This window comes from Drepanopeziza brunnea (genome assembly GCF_022702325.1).
Source record: "Drepanopeziza brunnea f. sp. 'multigermtubi' strain 214-2 chromosome Unknown ctg16, whole genome shotgun sequence".
Taxonomy (NCBI): domain Eukaryota; kingdom Fungi; phylum Ascomycota; class Leotiomycetes; order Helotiales; family Drepanopezizaceae; genus Drepanopeziza; species Drepanopeziza brunnea.
This window is the reverse complement of record NW_027094079.1, coordinates 89,701-105,907: the sequence shown is the minus strand read 5'-3', so window position 1 is coordinate 105,907 and position 16,207 is coordinate 89,701. Positions and strand designations below refer to the sequence as shown.

The 16,207-nt window shown below is 48.4% G+C and overlaps 4 protein-coding genes across 4 annotated transcripts; 2 read left to right on the top strand and 2 right to left on the bottom strand.

Annotated features, from left to right (window-relative positions):
- Positions 1-2,196: 2,196 nt before the first annotated feature.
- L3040_008457 (uncharacterized protein) lies at positions 2,197-2,685 on the bottom strand (the record flags this gene model as incomplete). The annotated part of the gene is made up of 1 exon (XM_007293478.2): positions 2,197-2,685. One exon carries the CDS (start codon positions 2,683-2,685, stop codon positions 2,197-2,199), a length of 489 nt encoding a protein of 162 aa, XP_007293540.2.
- Positions 2,686-5,297: 2,612 nt separating this feature from the next.
- On the top strand, positions 5,298-6,406 carry L3040_008456 (uncharacterized protein; the record flags this gene model as incomplete). The annotated part of the gene is made up of 2 exons (XM_007293477.2): positions 5,298-5,402; positions 5,555-6,406. 2 exons carry the CDS (start codon positions 5,298-5,300, stop codon positions 6,404-6,406), a joined length of 957 nt encoding a protein of 318 aa, XP_007293539.2.
- Positions 6,407-10,033: 3,627 nt separating this feature from the next.
- L3040_008455 (uncharacterized protein) lies at positions 10,034-11,615 on the top strand (the record flags this gene model as incomplete). The annotated part of the gene is made up of 8 exons (XM_066157061.1): positions 10,034-10,222; positions 10,273-10,305; positions 10,358-10,394; positions 10,449-10,469; positions 10,526-10,575; positions 10,678-10,965; positions 11,024-11,115; positions 11,168-11,615. The coding sequence occupies 8 exons, from the start codon at positions 10,034-10,036 to the stop codon at positions 11,613-11,615; spliced, it is 1,158 nt and encodes a 385-aa protein (XP_066010334.1).
- Positions 11,616-13,811: 2,196 nt separating this feature from the next.
- L3040_008454 (uncharacterized protein) lies at positions 13,812-14,596 on the bottom strand (the record flags this gene model as incomplete). Its single annotated transcript, XM_007293475.2, has 2 exons — positions 13,812-14,375; positions 14,594-14,596. 2 exons carry the CDS (start codon positions 14,594-14,596, stop codon positions 13,812-13,814), a joined length of 567 nt encoding a protein of 188 aa, XP_007293537.2.
- Between the last annotated feature and the right edge of the window lie 1,611 nt (positions 14,597-16,207).

The window sequence follows — 16,207 nt, the reverse complement described above, 5'->3', positions numbered from 1 at the left end:
GTGGTAAGCGAACGAACGAACGAACGAACGAACTGGTTGATCACTTGCACAAGAGAAGAGAGAAAAATTTAACTCGAGCATTTCCATGGAAATATCGAAAGGAAATCTAAGTGCGTATATTAGAAGAATCGGAATTTCAACAGTCTCGCGAGAGCGAGAGCCCCTGCAACGCAATACAATAGAATCCAACGCACCGAGGGCGCACGGCAAGTTTTGAGGCTAGGCAGATCAATGGAGTTTAAGAAAAAAGGGTGGGATTTTTGGATTACTCGGAAACAGTAATGCTTTTCGCCGTAACGATAAAGCGCCTGCGTGACTTGATATAAGCGATGATGCGCAGAAATTGATCTTCTATTGAAGAAATCTAAAGAAATTAAAAATGCTATAGCCGTACGTACATTAAAACGGTGTGCGCTTCAAAGCTATAGATAAAGCCGGCTTGAGGCTGAGATTCACACTTGATCATAATATCACGTGCAAAGAAGATATAACTAGGTTAATAATCTGAGGATACCGATGCTATAGGTACCGTATTGAAGCAATCCGTGAGATTATGTTATTGCGGGCTATTTTACTGCCCAGAGACACAGGTTTAACTTGACGATCAAGTGAAATAGTCACGGCTCTCGGTCAAAGCGCTCTTTTGTTTATTTGCCAAGACTAGACGGGCGCCGGTTTCAAGGCGATTTTCAGCAAACAGGAGCTTGACCGCAGGTCTGGATACAAGAAGGCTTTATAATCGAGGCCTATTATCATCTTTCATAGCTTATGAATCACCTTGAAACTTCATACTCTGGAGCTCAGCGCCTGAAGAATCAGTGCCTATCACTTTCTTACGTGCGAAATGAGACGAGAGTGTAGAAAGCAATACTTCTACTAAATAGTCAGTGCGCCGACAAAAAACCTACCCTGCTTTTCATGTTACCCTTTCCTCAAGAAATCCAACCTCAAAGCCATACACACACACCCCTTCTCCCCACGGTACTGATAACACCTCAACCTAACATCTCAGCCCTCCCTCCCTCCTCCCTCCTCCAGCTACACAAACCCCTCATCCCTGAAGACAGACACTCACATTCTCAGCCCACTCACCAACCTCACTCATCTTCCGTCGCCTCACCCACTCCCTCTCCTGCTGCACCATCAATTTCAGTGCTCCCTGTGCGTAATGCATCGGACACTTAATCCCAATTGCCCGAGAGTGGCTCTCCGGCACCCACCAGCTGCGTCCGCAGTTCAGCGCGCAGGGCCGCGTGAGGATGGAGTCCTTGACGTTGCCGCAGCAGGAGTAGATTGTGTTGTGGGAGTAGCACATGATGGCGGCGCCCTTTCTCTTCGTTCTGGCCGCTCGATAGGATATATTTGAGTTGATTGAGGCGAGGCTGATTTCTGGAATGGTAGAGGTTTAGTGGTGGTTAGAGGCTCGTTGGCTGTGGTTGTTTTGTTTCTAGGGGTTGTTGTTGGTGGGATTCGTGGTGCTGTTTAGAGAGTGGAAGGGAAGATTAGGGGTTTATTTATAGAAAGAGCTTATGAGTTGATGATCGTACAAATATTTGAATCGGGGCCTTTTGGTGATTGGGGTTAGAGTCCAGTCATAGATAGAGTCCCAGAATAATAGCCTTGATGAATGGACGTTGATTATTGAGTTGAGACTTCTTGGACGGTAATTATTCCAAGGAAATAGACTCATCTAATTGTATTTCACAAACACCGCGGCATTTTTTTGAAGATTTCACTGAGTTGAGAGAGGTCTGTTGCGTTTCAAGGGCTCTTTTTTTGACGTTGCTGTTTCTTACTGCAGAACGTGACTACCTCCAGGCGCACATTGCCTGGGGGTCAACACTGGGAGTTTGGCGCCTTCCGATATTCACCTCTTCAATTAACCGAGGCCAGATGATGATATTAAGGAGAGGGTACGTCTTTGGTTGGTTCTATACACATGCTAATCGGCCGTGTCACGCTGTGAGAAGTGCAGTAAACGAATTTTAAACCAATGCTTGTCTAGGTATGCATAGCTGAAAAGAAGAAGAAGAAAATCTTAACGATGATAATCTCATTTTTGGTCTAGCTAAAGCCTCCGCAAAACAATAACGTAGCCAACCCAGTCAATTCTAAAAACCCCAGTCCCGCTCCGGACACCAAGCACAACAGCATAATCGCCAGCTCCCTCCCTAACCACTCCCTCTCCCTAGCCTCTCAAGCCTTACTGCTACTTCCCCCCTCACCCTCCCCCTCCCCCTCCCCCTCCCCCTCTCCTCTATCATCATCTCCAGACTGCCCAGCAGCAGCATCCGCACTCTCCTTCACCCACATCGCAATCCTCCTCCTCCACGCCGCCTTCTTCTCCGCCCTATTCCCCCTATCCTCCTTATCCTTCACCACACAATCGGGACACTTCCCCACAAGATCAATCGGGTACAGCGCCTGATCATCCGCCGTCGGATCGATGACCAGCAGGTTCGCATAGCAGATGTAGTTCGGGTCCGGCGGCCCGTACGGCTTGTCCGCATCCGGACCGGTGCCACCACGCGGGAGCCCGCGCAGCCGGATGTGCGCCTCGTGGCAGTGCTTCCAGAGCTGGAGGCACGTCTCGCCGTAGGGGTGCGGGAAGCCGGGCCCCGTGCCGGTGGTGAGGGTCTCGTCGATGTGGTTGCAGGAGTAGACGCGGCAGGCCATGCGGCACATTTTGGGCGGGCTGGAAGGGGGAAGGTTTTGGTGCGTTGGGAAGTGGATGGGGAGTGCAGCGAGCGAGTTATGGAAGTAGGTCTGAGGGTGGAGAGATGCTGGTGACGATGGATGACGAGTCGGTATTGTATGTTCTGGTTTCTGGATGGTGTTGCAACAGGAGCTTGAGGGTTTGATGAGAATGGAAAGAGAGATTACTGCGATGTCGTAGTTCTTTTATAATTCTTCTGGAGCAGGCCCGATTCACAGTTTGTAGCTCCCGAGATGTGCATCACTGCAGCGGATTGGTGTGTAACATGTAGTACTGAATCACTGCAAGAAAAGTACCCGGATCACTGAGTTGTGAATTTGAACGTGGAGAATATTCAGACGGACTACATTTCCTACTCAGTCACGCATCAGTACTTGGCACTGATAGCCGCACCACTCGAATCACAGCATGTTGGAGATGCTTGATATAACTATGTAAAGTGTGTAGAACATAACAATAAGAAGAGGTGTTGTCTGATCAAGTCATCAAAAAATTGAAAAATTCAAGTGATCTTGGTTTGTTGACATTCTCGCCTAGCAACTTTTAGCTTAGTCAGAAAGTCCCGAAGCACTTCCCTTTTTCAGAACTGAAAAGCGATTCGTGGCGCCGTGGAGCGTTAGAGAATGACTGCAACTTCAAGTGGATCTTGGTGTGCCCCCACCGTCTGGAGGTATAAAGCATAGAGACTGGCTCTACCACCTCCGTACTTTGCCAGCAAGCACTATCTTCGACTATCCCTTTAACCCCTAGATTGTACCTTTAATCGTGCACGATCAAGGTAGTAAACAGAGCTCAGTGGGCTTTCTTGTTGGCCCGAAAATCAATACACGGGCCCAGATGCTGCCTTTTCTCCCTCTGATTCTTCACTTATCCACTATCCTTTCATTTCACAGATCGTACTCTTTAAATATGTTTGAAGCCCCGTCCATCTTCTATGGTAGGCCGGCCCTCCACCAGACAGACTCCAGCCATCTGCTATGTCGAGACTCGGCTGGTATATACGCAAAGGCAGAGAGAGAGCTTTACTTGTTTAGCACACGGTGAAATTTTGTCATTGTCGCGATATATAATCTACATTATCTCTCATCAGATCACCTAGCTGCTGTATGCTTCAGAACAAGGGTTGATTTGAGCTGAGAGGTCAAGCTTTGAAGGATGTTGTTACACCTTGGCACCATTATCAATACATTTCAATTCTACCAACCGAACTGGCCCTACTTCTTGCCGGAACGACGGTTGCGATACCTTTAGTATTCGCTTTTCTGTCTAAGCTATCAGGTCAGATCTTATTGAAGATGCGGCTAAAAAAAATAATGACAAGCGATATATACAGCCCCGGAGCTCGCTACTGTAGCGCAAATAAGCGAAGCCACTTACTTACCCGCCCATTGCCTCGATCTTCACCTCGATCTTCACCTCGGAATTTGAGCCACGTAGCACCTCATCAAAAATTAATGTGATACCGAAACATTTTCGTCACAGCCATTTCCGATTGGCCCGACACCGGTCCTCTCGCTGCTGCGCGTCAGCAAATCTCCACATCTCCAGGGAACGCGTTTCCCATATACCTATGCCCAGGCGGGCGGATATCTGAGCCGTTTTCGGTTTTCCCCAGGCGGACGGAATGCGATTCTCCCCCTTTCATTTGTCGCGCAAAATATATTTTCTCCAAGGAAAACGACCAACACGGCGAAATGGTCAAATTCAGAGCCGAAGAGCAAAGAAGGCGAAGCTTTCCGGGGCTTGTTATTCCACTCCACTCGGCTGCATCCTGACAGTTTCGTTTTTTGCGCCACTTCCGAGCTTGGCGTTCCTCGGCGATAACTTTAAGCGACACCTTCGGATGAATTTCAGGGGACGGGCGGTCGAATGGGAATGCAGGAGTTGGTGGTTGATATGTTTATATGTATGTGTAGTATAAGTATGTATATAAACATACATACAAAGAGAGAGGAATATATAATTATATCTACATCGATACATATAGAAGTAAACATTGACTATCTATATACCTAATATCCAGTCTGATTGGTGGCTACCACGACACCGTCACGTACGGTGCCAGTAAATTCACGTCCCATCATCGCGGTAGAAGATGCATTGCACATCGTCACACCTTCAAGAGCTTCCCGCTTTCCATCTTGTACCCAGCAGACCCCGGCTTCTCTCATCTATTCTTCGGGCTCGTGCAGGAGCAGGGACAAATCTTCCGGTCAAATAATCCACCTATCATTTCGTGAAATCGTAAATTTGTTTGGAAGCTCGACCCGAGGAGCCTCTTCCGGGCCAGTGACCATGACTTGTTTCTTCACACAGATCGACCGTGGAAAGAACGGCACAGGCAGGCCAGACGAAGTCAGGTTGAGGATATATTAAAAAACGCAACAAGTTGGCAAAGGGGAACGGTAAACATGGGAAGTGGTTCCCTCTCAAGATTCTATAAAGGTATCTAGATTTCCCAGTACTTTCCACCCTTCTCTCCAGTACATCCATCCTCTTCTTCTATTACTACATTCAAGTCTATACATTCTTGCAACAGTCTTCTTTTTACCCCTTCCTACAAGCCTAAACAAACTTCAACATGAAGTTCTCCGCGCTCTCTCTGGGCCTCATGGCAGCCCTCGTCTCGGCTGTGCCCACTCCTACCATCCAGCAACGTGCTTCCGTTTCTGATAAACCCATCGGAGTATGTCCCAGATCACACCTCTCTCTCTTCCTCCGTCTTGGTTCATCGAAGCTCTGCAGAGAGATCTCTACAGCTGGGACCTCAAGAGTCAAGACCATCTCACATCCCGAGCATTTGCAACTTGAAAATCAAAGACTAACGTGGGTATAAAGTACGCTTCGCTGAACGGCGGGACCACTGGAGGTGCAGGTGGAACGACCACCACCGTTTCCACCTACGCGCAGTTCACCGCTGCCGTCAAGGGCAACGCAAAGAAAGTCGTGTTCGTCTCCGGCCCCATCACCACTGCCGCCGCCGCGGTCAAGATCGGAGGAAACACCTCTGTCATCGGCAAGTCCTCCGCCGCCAAGCTCACCGGATTCGGCCTCATGATCAAGTCGGTCTCGAACGTCATCGTCCGCAACATCGCCGTCTCCTCGGTCCTCGCGGCCAACGGCGACGCCCTCGCCGTGCAGCTCTCGACCAACGTCTGGTTCGACCACGTCGACCTCTCCTCCAACCGGGACCACGACAAGGACTACTACGACGGCCTCCTCGACCTCACCCACGCCGCCGACTTCGTCACCATCTCCAACTGCTACATCCACGACCACTGGAAGGCCTCCCTGATCGGCCACTCGGACAGCAACTCGGCCGAGGACAAGGGCCACCTGCGCGTCACCTACCACAACAACTACTGGCGCAACATCAACTCCCGCGGGCCCTCCATCCGCTTCGGCACGGGCCACATCTTCAACTCCTACTTCGACAACGTCTCCGACGGCATCAACACCCGGCTCGGCGCCCAGGTCCTCGTCGAGGGCAACACCTTCGTCGGCTCCTCCAAGCCCCTCTACTCCACCGATGCCGGCTACGCTGTCTCCGTCGACAACAACTTTGGCTCCGGCGCCAACACCGCGCTCGCCGGTACCCTCAAGACTGTGCCGTACTCCTACACCAAGATCGCCGCTTCCGCCGTCAAGGCTGCTGTTGTTGGCAAGGCCGGTACTACCCTCACTTTCTAAGCGAGTCAGTCGTTTCATTCATTCATTCACTCGCTTAGCTCAGCTCACGGAGAACGAGTTCAGCTTGAACGAAATGCAAGAGGACGAGGGGACGCGATGCGATGCGAAGGTGTTTGTTTCTTACTTGGACCTGGGGCTCTCTCGAGACAATGAGATTTTCTTCTTTCTCTTACGACTAGTCTGAAAAGCCAAAGCCAAAGCCCAGAAAAAAAAACGGGGTGCTCGAAAAATTCTTTGTACATATTTGTCTTCTTCTTCTTCTTCTTCTTCTTCTGCGATGGCTGCCTGCAGCTGGTCGTCATTCTTTCCATGGTGCTCTCTGTCTAGGGAGCAAGAAACTTGGTCAGCGATACGAATTTATCAAAAACGAGCCTGTGGCTCTTTCTTCTTCTCATCATTGGACTTCTGTTCAAACTACATGAAGTGAAAGTGATTCTATCTGTACTATACTGTACTCGCCTTCTCCAGAAAGATCGTAGTCTATACACCGATCCTTCGTTTGTTTACCTTCCTTCTTTCTGATATGACATTCTGCACACCCACCCGTTGTAGCTACCCACCTACCTACCTGCCTAGAAAAAAGACTTGCGCACATCCTCCCCTCTCTCCCAAAAGAAGATGAAAGAAAAATCAAAAAAAGCAGAGATCATCAAAAAAAAGGTGTGACCAAAAAAAAAAAATATTACATCAAGTCCTTTCTTTCTTTCTTGAGCGTCCATTCATTCATTCAGTTCATCCCGTAATGAAGCTGTAAGTTGACAATAAATCCAGATCCAACCAATCCCGGCGCTCCGCCTCGCGATAGGAGGGCAGAGGGAGCAGCGGGTGCGCCGAGAGCACAAGAGGTTCCACGATGTCGAGTGGGTGAACGGCGAGACGCTGAGCTGGCTGGCAGAGCTGTACGATATCGCTGGCCTGCCCCTACTGACAGGCGAAGGGAGGGTGCCGCCGGTGATGGGAAAAGGTGCGGTAGGCGGTGGAGCATCTGAAAAAATACCCGGAGCCCGGCCATGACGGAGACAGAGACGGACACGGATCCACGGCCCTTCGTCCTGAGGAGGAGAAGTCCTCACGCCCCGAAGAGGCGGAGGCGGATAAGAACCGGTCGGGGGTGGGTGGTGGTGGAGGAGGAGAGGAAGCAGCCGGGCAAAGACTTGCTTGCATATATCTAGCTAGAGGGTCAGAGCGTTGTCAGCGCAGAAAGCATACGACGTAGAAAGAATTTCATATAATGTTTTCCTCGCCAGCTGCCCTGCATCGGATCTCCCGTAGGCAAAATGCATCTTGGAGTCTTGGATATGTATCCTCGATCGATGGCGATTCAATGACACCAAGAAGATGGGGAGCAAGTGTACCGTCTTGTATAATCTGAGGAGGAGGAGGAAGAAGATGTAAGAAATATTACTGTAATGTCCTCAGTGCCTAGCGTACGCTATGATGCCCTCACTAGACTTCTTTGAGGTCTGGCTGGTACCAAGCTTTTCTTCAGTGGATAACAGCTATACGGAGTGGTCCGCGTCTTCTTAGTTGCACGTGCGCAAAAATCGCGATATGCAACAAAGAGTATTCTTACCAGGAACACGTGAATTAAGGGTCGCTCAGTAGTGTTGGTTTAGCTTGTTTACAGTTGAGGCTATTCGTACCTAGGACCGGCCGGGTCGTTCTTTCGTTCGATGGATAGGTTCCGAGAGAGTCTACTCTAAGACGTCGAGATCATAGAGGCCCTGGGAAAGTGCTCCCATCGGATGGGTAAACACAATCAGTATAGAACAGAACTCGCTGAAGGATAGGGAACTTATATCTATCGAAGAATATATCTAACAGATAGGATTTGAACGTGCTGGACTGCATTTATGGCATTTATTACTGAATACAGATGATGTGTTTCTGTGTTTATGCAAACGAAGGACGAGGGACCCAGTTGTATTCATATTAGCGAGATTAAATCTGAGCCCTTCTGGACTCTATCTATCTTTCTATCTATCAAAGGCCTTGGGCCGAGATCTAGCTCTACGTTCGTAGCTCCATAAACGCTGTCTATCAGCTACACCTTATACCATCCTTGATAGCCGAAGACGGTCATGCCTTTCAACTCTAGGTGACCGATATGTCTATCGATGCTTGCTGCTGCAACAATTTTCAAGACGCAAGCGCATATTGTTTTGAAGTATAAAGAGGGAAAGAAGCCGGATCATTTGTCTATTTGATAGTAGTTAATTATCGATCGGCCTGACAATTGATGCACTGACTTAAGATACATAGTTCACTTCACAGGAAGTACTGCTTAGAAGGGCAATGTGAATGATCAGACTTGGCTCTCTTACTAAGTAGTCCATTTACTCCGGATACTAATTCAGGATTATTTTAGCGGCCGTAGTCAGCTTAGTGTATGCGCACTTCTCCTGAACGACCTATTCAGCCGAGGCTAAACAGCGTCTCTGCTCAACAACCGATCTCGAAATAGAATCGACATGTAGAGATTGAATATAAGGTAGCTCTTGCAATCCCCGAAAATTATTGCGTCTTGATTCTCTGATTGCACAACTCTCATGGGTGTAGAAGCGACGCCCTTCCCTATGGTCGAAGGCTCCAAGCATCATCAACTCGAGGAAAGCGTCTCAGAGGACCCTGTTGAGTAAATTCCTGGCAATAACATCTCTATCATGCCATCCTCCTCCTTTGAGATCCTCCAATCTTGCAGATCAAAATAATGCATCTGCGAACAGAAAAAAAAGGCGAGATGTTTCCGGTCAGATGATACTACTCAATCAGCTGCTTTCTTTCCTCTTCTCGCATCCATTCCAGAATCCCAGTCACAAAAGATCGGCCCAAAATGAATCGGAACTTGATCTCGTTCATCGTATACCAGAAACGTTTTGGCCACCCCCGCAAAGAATCGCAAGCGACGCATCGATGTCACACATCCGAACCTCGGCCGAATTCATTCAGCCTTGAGAAAGAAGGAGAGAAAAACTGTAACTCAAGAAGCAAATCGGGCAATTCGAGCGAGGGGTTAACCTTGAGGTATACAGAGCGCGAGGCAATCGTTTCAAGCGGGCAGCAAATATTGCAAGCCTAGGCCATCTAGCCAACAAGTGCTACAACTTCATCTGGCAGCCTGCGGATTACCTCTGATCTCATTGAATGGTTCAAAATCTGGTCTTCGCCTGTTTGTCCAACATTGCTCTCTCGATTTCACGACTAGAGAGAGGGCTCAGCTCAGCGCCCATTCTGCATCATCCATTTGTGGGGGGGTAAGCAAGACACAAAGCCCGAACGTAGGCATACCGGTAATTGGTATCCAATTGATCCAAACCGGTAGCGAACCCGGAAGAGACGAGGTTCGTCTACAGATCATGAGGCTCGCAAGTCGCGCGAGTCGCGTTCGAGAGGTCCGCGCATGAAACCCGCAAGCTTTGACCATCGTCAAATGAAGCTTTTCTTCGGCAAGCTTGCATCTCCTACGCGAAACTTGAGCCGGGGAAGATTCATCATAGAAGATGGACTCCTACACCCTGGTCTCAGAGTCCGTATCGATGCTTTGTTTTCTTTTCTTCTCTTCCCTTTTTTTAATCTAATCTGTATTTTTCTTTCTCGACCGTTTTCCGGTTTGGTATCGGTAATAGCATGACGTACGATCTGAGCTTTCCGCGGGTCCGAGACCCTGCGATTGTGGCCTCGGTGTTCATGAGCCTCGCTTTGGCAACGACCATTTTGCGGATATGCTCCATCAGGGTGAGGGGCGTGGCATTCGATGTGGATGACTACTTGATGATCGCAGCCAGTATGTCTACGTACACCGTCTCGTCGGACCCCGTGATCTTTCAGTCCTTCGCTTGGCGTCGGAAGATCTTTCGTGATATCAGCTTTGGAATATCGATGCTAATTTTCGTGTAGTGGTACGGACCGGGCAATCCTCTGCATCTGGGCTTGCAATGCTAACTGCAGAAGCTTTTCTTAGTAGTTGTTATTACTCTTTTCCTTTGTCGTAAGTGCCGAAGATGGATGATCCGAGATCTGATTTTGGCTAATGCCAGCATAGTCGTTATACTTGGTGGAATAGGTGAGTAAATAAGAAAGCCCATCACCGTTTTTGTTCTGTTTCCTGACATCACATAGGTAGGCAGAGCATAGATGTCAAACCTCAAGATATCACCAGGAGTCTGCAAGTGAGTTCTCCAACCGACCTCACTGTTGGTATATATATATATATATATATATATATATATTGCATACTTTAAAAGAGAAAAAAACATTGACGAAGATTTCAGCTGGCTGTTATGTATTGGCCGATGTATGCTGTCACGATGGCCCTGGTAAAATGCTCGGTCATCTGTTTCTACTGTCGCGTCTTTGAATCTGTACAGCACTTTCGAATCTCGGCACAACTGGTACTCGGCACGGTGGTTGCATGGTCTGTAATCATAATCTTGTCCGGGTACTTCATCTGTCGACCGTTCGCCTTCAATTGGGATGCGACCATTGCAGGCGGGGTATGTGCCGACCGCACAGCATTGCTGCTCTCGACGTCGACATTCAATGTCATAACGGACGTCTTGGTAAGTGTGACTTTCATGAAAGCCTGTCGCCACTTAGCATTTACTCATACACTACCAGGTCTTGTCGCTTCCGATCCCACACATCATGTCTCTTAATCTCCCCTTAAGAGTGAAGGGAGGCATACTTTTCATGTTCTCAGTCGGATTCTTGTAGGCAAAACCTGCCCTGGAAACCCCCTCAAAACGTTACTGACAAGGGCAGCCTTACATTCATAAGCATTCTCCGCATCGTAGCGATCAAGGAGATCGACTTCTCCAGTCCTACATATACGCTGCTGGAATGTGTCTTCTGGTCCACCCTCGAGCCTTGTCTGGCTATCATGAACGGCAATCTGCCAATGGTCCGCAGTCTACTCGTTGTCCTTGCACCGTCGCTTTTCGGTGTAAAAGTCGGTTCGAAATCAACCACGCGAGAGATGTGCATCAACACGATCGGCGGCGGCAGCAGAGGTCGAGGAGTGGGCTTTCAGCTCATGCGGAAACAGTCAGACACATTCGCAGAGAGCGGTATCAGGCTCGGGATCGAAAGCACAATCAAGCCGGCAAAGACGCTGGGGAAGAAAGGGCATCAGCGAAATAGGAGCTATGTTTCTCGCCGAAGCATCGATGTGGAATATTGTTATGCGACCTCGTCTCAAGAACTAACCTAGCAATGATGAATATCTCGACTCCATATGGAACCGCTTGACCATGTAAGGAAAAAATCCCACCTTGCTGTGAAGTTCTGATCAGCTCGTGCTTATTCTCTTGGCAGAGAACGAAAAACTTTTATTTGGAGCCATTCAAAATGCTGCGTGCCCGGCATTTTGGTCCGGACTTGAGGATTCCATGAAACCTGCAAACGACCTCGTCTAGCAGAACAACAGCACACCCAGAATCTTACCTAGCAATGACTGAGGTGTAATTTTTCCCCTCTTTCAATATAATCTTGTAGTAGATCCTCTCACTAAAATATTCGAGCCATCCATCGCAGCCCTCGAAGCTATGCATGGGAAAAAAGTTAGGAGCAAGCTTAGCATTCCCGTGATTGACGCCACGGGAGTGAAACCCTCGCATCCAAAGCAACGCACACTGCCTATTGCTCACCAGCCACATATTTGCGACGATTGCGGTCCACTCGCAGCCTCGCCACCGATCGATGTACTCGAGGCTGTGCTGCCCGTATTGCTCTACGATATGATAGCCGAGCGATTCCAACCAGCGCGGTAATCCTTCCACTCTAACCATCATGTCCGAATCCATTACCTGCAGCGGCATCTCGATCGGGCGCAATATCAGAAACTAGCTTCCAAATATCGCCATTTCAACTTATTGGAAAATGCATCGTCCCTTTCCCCAGTCGAGCAGTCAGCCAAAAGGGCAGTTCCATCCATCCGTCTTTCGAGACAACCGGATCACTGCAAACACTCGCTTCCTACTCCGGACTTAGGCGTATATAATATGAGACTCCGCAAAACTTGCACCGGGTCACCGCTTGAGCCCCTCCCGACCAGAAGCAATTCCTCGCCTAGGAGAATCAGACCCGAGCTTGATACCCGAAGTGAAGGAACAAAAATGCTCCCTCCGCGTCCAACATGCCGGGGCCCGAATCTCTTACCTCAATCGCTCATGCAGGAACGTTGTCATTCGACATCTACCGCTTGCTTGTCAGCATCGCAGCTCTCGGCTTGGCTATTGAAAGCTATCGTCCATACCCGCATCGCAAACCTAAAACTATTCCTGGTTGCCTGGGTCCGCACTCAATACGAGGACACTGTCCGGCCAGCTTATACCCACCATTCCGAGAATCCAGTCTGCAACGGTGGACAATAGCTAGAACAGCAATCCATATCTGCTTTGCCGCTTCCTGTATGCAAGCTTGAAAATTTAGATACTAAGAAAATGCATTTGTTCACTTCAGGAATAGGGGGGGGTCAAATGAAGATCATTGCACACTTTTTTCTAAATCATCTCACTAGCGGCGGGCCGACGCATAGAACGCATGCATAAACAAATAGCTGCGGAATCGAACCCTCTCAGTCCTTTTTCCGAGATAGAAATCATAACTGTAACACATCTATCTGCCTAGTAAAAAGAAAGAGAAAGAAGAAGATATTCAACTATCAATAACGCTAGATACGGTAACTAACTATAAGCGGGGATACACAACCTCGCCCTCGCCAGCCACTTGTCTACTAACACTAATCCTCGGTTCAGGCCCAGGTTGGGTTAGGTAGGTTAGCCTCCGCCCATAAAGTAATATATATATATAAGTACGGTACCACAAGCATACGAAGTAGAAAGCATGTTTTATTCTGTCTGCGAACAATAGATAAGATAAGATAAGATAAGATTAGCTCTCGCAATCACTTGACGAGCCCACGCCCTCGGCTACGAGAAGGGTACCGGTAGATTCGTTCCTGTGCCGGATGTCTCTGGGTGGATGGATTGGTGGATGGATGGATGGGCTGATGTTCAGGTGAATGAGGTAGGGTGAGGTAAGGTTGGCTTGCAATAGGTATCTCGCGAGGGAAATAGTTTATACTGATATTTGGAGGATAGGCTTCTCTTGCAAGAATTGGATTTTTAAGATACTGTTTCGGGAGAGATATACCAGTTGGTGGTTGCTTGCGGGCAGGAGAAATGAGGGCTTGGGTGTAAGCCATGCGTAGGAAGTGGAATAAAGGCTGGGAATTGGGTGGTTGATGGAGTGCTCTGTAGGAAGAAAACAAGTGACGCCAGAAATAATTATAATTGTCAAAGTGCACGCAGTAAGGACGGGGGAAAGCATAAAGCCGTATGTTATTAGCAACGCTACTATTCGGCGCCTTTATGTACCTCCAGCTCCAGCTCCATCTCAGAGCTAGCTATGAGTGTATCTTTGGGCAGTGCCCTGCTACCTCGCAATTCCTCCGTCGCTGCATCGCTCCCGTCTTCCCCTTACAGATCCTATAGCCCTCGACAAAGAAATGCCTGCGCATATGCTTATACCACTCCTCCACCCCCATAGGCTCCTTCCACACGTGTTCGTACTCCCAGCAAATCCAACATCCCAACATCTCCGGCGTCTCACTCCCATCCTCATTCCCGTGGTCCTTCTTTAGCTCACTGGCAGCACCAACAGCAACATGCGACTCCCACCTAAAGTTCACGCTGGGATCAACCCAATCCAGCCACCCCTGCTTATACACCGCGGGGATCTCGTCGCCGCATTGGAACGCACACGCCTTGCAAGGCGCAAAGTACTGCGCCGCGCGCATGCCGCCGCCGGCGATCTTGTTATCGTGTCGCTCGCGGAAGGCGAGTTCGCAGAAGCCTGGGTTGGGGGGAGGGTGGAGGCGATGTAGGGTGGAGGAGGCTCTTCCGAGGTCGAAGCTGGTGTCGTCGTTATGTCTGCTGCTGCTTCGGCCGCTTTGATAGTAGCCATTGTGCTCGAGAATCAATCAGATCGGGTATAGATCTCGTCGAGGGCTTAATAGGCAGCAATATGGTCAATAGGAATAGATATGCGTGGTGTATTGTGTTATTTTGATCGGGAAAAGACGGGATCGTCTTCTTTCAAGTGATGTCGAAGGTTACGTGAGGACAGGAAACAGATACATTGCTCATTGTAAGTAATATATTTATTGATAGTAAACCAAGGAAGCACCATGGAGCGCAGATGATGGGGTTGGCGGGGTGCAGGAGGAGGGGTGGTTGGAGAGGCTGGGTCGCGAAAAAGAAGGGGCTGGCAGGTGGAGCGCACGTGACTTAAGAAATCAAGCATCCGTTACTGGAGCTTATTTCGACCTTCCATTTCATCTAATAGTGGAGCTGATCTCGCAAGTTTTAGAGCCCTCTCCTACAATTACCGGATCAAATGTTTTTTGTTTTTGAAGAAAGATGAAAGAAAGAAAAGAATCGCAAAACTCAGCCAGAAACACGAAAGTCTTGGATTATAAACGTACTTGATTGAATACGTTATTCCGAAGTCGAATTTGAGAGTCTTTAATTTCCTATCAAGGATTCCTTACATGTTGGGGATTTTTGCGTATTATAGCCATGCGTGCTATCTGTTTGTCAGTTATTCAGATGTTTGCCAACTCAGCCAAACTTACGTGCCTAATGAGGGCGAAAGTCGATGTTGAGCTTGGCTACATGATCTAGCTAAAATGTTTTGTCGCGAAGCTAGGCTGACAAGCGAGGTTCGATTTTTTCTATATTAGAGGATTGTGTAGTGCAGTCACGCGATATCAACTAGCTATTCATGGTCTGTTTTCTTCGTTACTGATCCGCTGTCATGGCTGAAGCTGAAGCCGAACCATCGGTCTGTGCTAGTACTGCCTCTGCCTGGGCCTTTGAGCTTACACCTGCACACTTATCGGAATCGAGAGAGCTCGAGATAATTACTACTTTAGCGGGCATGAGTGCAGAGATATGCGCAGAAATCCTACGGGTGGTGGAGGCACGGCTTATATATGTAGATAAACGGTTTAGGGATTCGGAGGAGCAGTTCGAATATGCCGAGGACGAAGACAAAGACTTTCAGGATCTTCATTCATGTCTTGGTACTGGAGACAGCTCTTATTATGATGTAATCCCTATAGGAATCCGAATGGAAGTGGTTGTCTGTGCTTGACACTTTACGTTTCGAAGATGATGCATATGGTATAGAGATCGGATGGAACCATTTTCTGTCCGTTAACTAAATTACAGTATGCGCCATGTGATAGCGATACTGTGAAGTTTTGGACTTGAAGGGCCGAGACCCAATTCTTGGCGACGAACGGCTAGAACGCTTTAGACTTCCACCACTTGACAGAGTGAAAGCAATGCTGGAATTTTGTGCTTCAAATTTAGTCTAGGACCGATATAAACAGTGTTCAAATTTTTTCTTTTTTTTCTTCTGATATTTTTGGCATGGTTTTTGTTTTCGTCTACCGGTGTTCCGGTATTGACGAAGGAAGACTGCAGATCAGTAGCCCCCCATTCCCTGGGTCCCATCCTTTCGTAACATTATCAAATATTCATTTACATTTAATTTGACCGTGGCAACTCGTCACTTCTAGAGTTTCGTTCACCTATCGAGGTCATGTGTTTTTCCTGTCGAATTCTAGTTCCACCTCGGCACGCTCGAGCTGGCGCATCTCGGCAACTGATCTGTAATTCTCAGGCACCGAGCTTCCATCCATGAGATTTTTTCCTTCTTCGCATCAATGCTGCCAGATGTCAAAGCTTAAGAATGAAATTATCTGGGCGGTATCTTGGGTGTATTCCCGTCAAT